The 2,225-nt window shown below is 33.9% G+C and overlaps 1 protein-coding gene across 1 annotated transcript in view; it reads left to right on the top strand.

Moving 5' to 3' along the window:
* Pmar_PMAR021460 (hypothetical protein) overlaps positions 1-374 on the top strand; it is a gene marked incomplete at both ends in the record, with an annotated part of 721 nt that extends 347 nt beyond the window's left edge. Inside the window, one exon of the mRNA XM_002786802.1 lies at positions 274-374. Within this exon, the coding sequence (XP_002786848.1) occupies positions 274-374 (101 nt within the window). The remainder of the gene's footprint in view (positions 1-273) is intronic.
* Between the last annotated feature and the right edge of the window lie 1,851 nt (positions 375-2,225).

Below are 2,225 nucleotides of genomic sequence, written 5' to 3'. Positions count from 1 at the left end.
GTGGCATAACCATAACACCATTGTAATATTCACAATACCTCCTCCTCCTCCTCCTCCTTCTCCTTCTCCTTTTACTATTATTATTATTCTTGCTATATCCCTCATCATCATAGTCAGTATAGTCATTCTCGAAGCCCACATCAGGAAGAGCATTGGTATAGGCAGGATAGGGTAATAGTAGTGATGATGACAACGACATACTACTACTACAAGTATCTAATGGTGTGATACTGTTATCTTTCTCTTCCTCCTCCTCCTCATTATCACTTATAGATGGCCATGAACCCCAGTCAGTATCCAATGAGTATGGACTTGAACAACAACAAGATGATGATGATGATGATGATGATGATGACGATGATGATGATGATGATGTAGGATGATGATGATTATGCTGATACCCATTAGCCTGAGAAGTATCTACCTCCTGTAGAGATGAGGACGACAAGGACTTCTTCTTCTTGTTGTTGTTGTTGTTGTTGGTATTATGATTTTGTTGATGTGTAATATTATCCCAATAAGTAGGACCATAATGTGTAGTAATCTCCTGTCCTGTAGATATATCTTTAGTAGCAACTAACCATCGTGTTAATGGTCCACCACCTCTTTGTGGTCTTAATACTAATGCTGCATTAGGATCATCAGCATGATTAGCATATCTAGCTTCATTACCAACTTCATCTGCATCTATTTGTAATTCCCATGACATATATTCTTGTTGTCTACCAAAATTAAGTAATAAATATGCATCCTGTAAATCTTTAGAATATATAATACCATCATTACGACCAGTACTAACCCTAACAACAACAACAACAACAAGAATAACAACAGTAATAACGAGGATAGTAGTAGTACTTGGTATCCTTTCTTATATCCTCACATAGACTTTCTAATTCTCCAAATAGGTATTTAACTTGATCATTATTAAATGTACCATTACAACCAACACTCCTAATAATACTACATAACCATTGTAGATACCTACATACAGCATCAGCATGAGCACCAGCATCAGCATGAGCATCAGCATGAGCAGCATCACTCTTCTAGGTATAACCTTAATAATACTATTACCTCATCCGACCAAAGCATGAAGTGTTAGTGATGATGTCAATAGTATCATGTAAATCATAATGATGAGGGTCATCATCATCATCATCATCATGTTGTTGTTGCTGATGATCAGTGGTATTGTTGTTGTTGTACTTATCAAGATGAATAACATCTTTCCATTCGTTTTCAATAACATCCTTTAATTTATTAAAATCAGATGATGATAATAAACCCCTACACCATGCAATAATAATAGTTACCATTGCACGTTGGAAATATGGTTCCTTCCTAAAACAACAACACAGTATCATCATAATCGTCATAACCATACATACTTACTCAAATGATGCTGAGGAAGGGCTGGTAGCAAGTACTTTAGCGGCCTCAGCAGCTCTCAATGCTTCTGAGTAATGATGATTCTCGAATTGTATTATAGCAATATGACAATTCCATCCGAATGATTTCTCCAAATCATTCCTAACCTTATATGGTATAACCATATCATCCTTGGAAGATGTTGTTGATGATGTTGATGATGTTGTTATAGTTAGTATCCTATTATGTGCAATATCCCATTGGCCTTTACGTATATAACAATGCATTAGGTGTATATTCATCTGTGTTAATACTGAATATGGTGTATATTTATCATTTAATGATAACATAATAATATTTATAGCCTTATCCCAATTATTAAGTTCCATAAGACATTCTACCATAATCTCCCTCATACCATCTAATAATCTATAATCATCACCATATCGTATATTCATACCACACCATTCTCTATTCAACCATTTACTATGTAACTTCTTAGTACCATACTTTTCTATATCCAACATATCCCTAAATACTAATAATACTACTAGATACTACTTGAGACTAGTTATTATTACCTCACTAACGTGATTATATCCTCATGATTATTACTATTATCACTATATAACTTATCTAATTCCCTATACTTTATCTCCCATTCATCATCATAATCATTGATAGATCGTATCCTCTCAATATCTGACACATCCTCCCTCTCCACTTCTTCCTCAATACTACTACTATTATTATCGTAAAGAGAGTCGTCATTATATATCTTCAAACCCTTATCAAATGGATCTAATTATTATTAATAGTATTAAAATGATGATGGTATAATTGTAATTACCTAT

This window comes from Perkinsus marinus, assembly GCF_000006405.1.
Source record: "Perkinsus marinus ATCC 50983 genomic scaffold scf_1104296930994, whole genome shotgun sequence".
Lineage (NCBI taxonomy): Eukaryota > Perkinsozoa > Perkinsida > Perkinsidae > Perkinsus > Perkinsus marinus.
The sequence above is the reverse complement of the archived record's forward strand: the minus strand, read 5'-3'. Positions and strand labels throughout refer to the sequence as shown.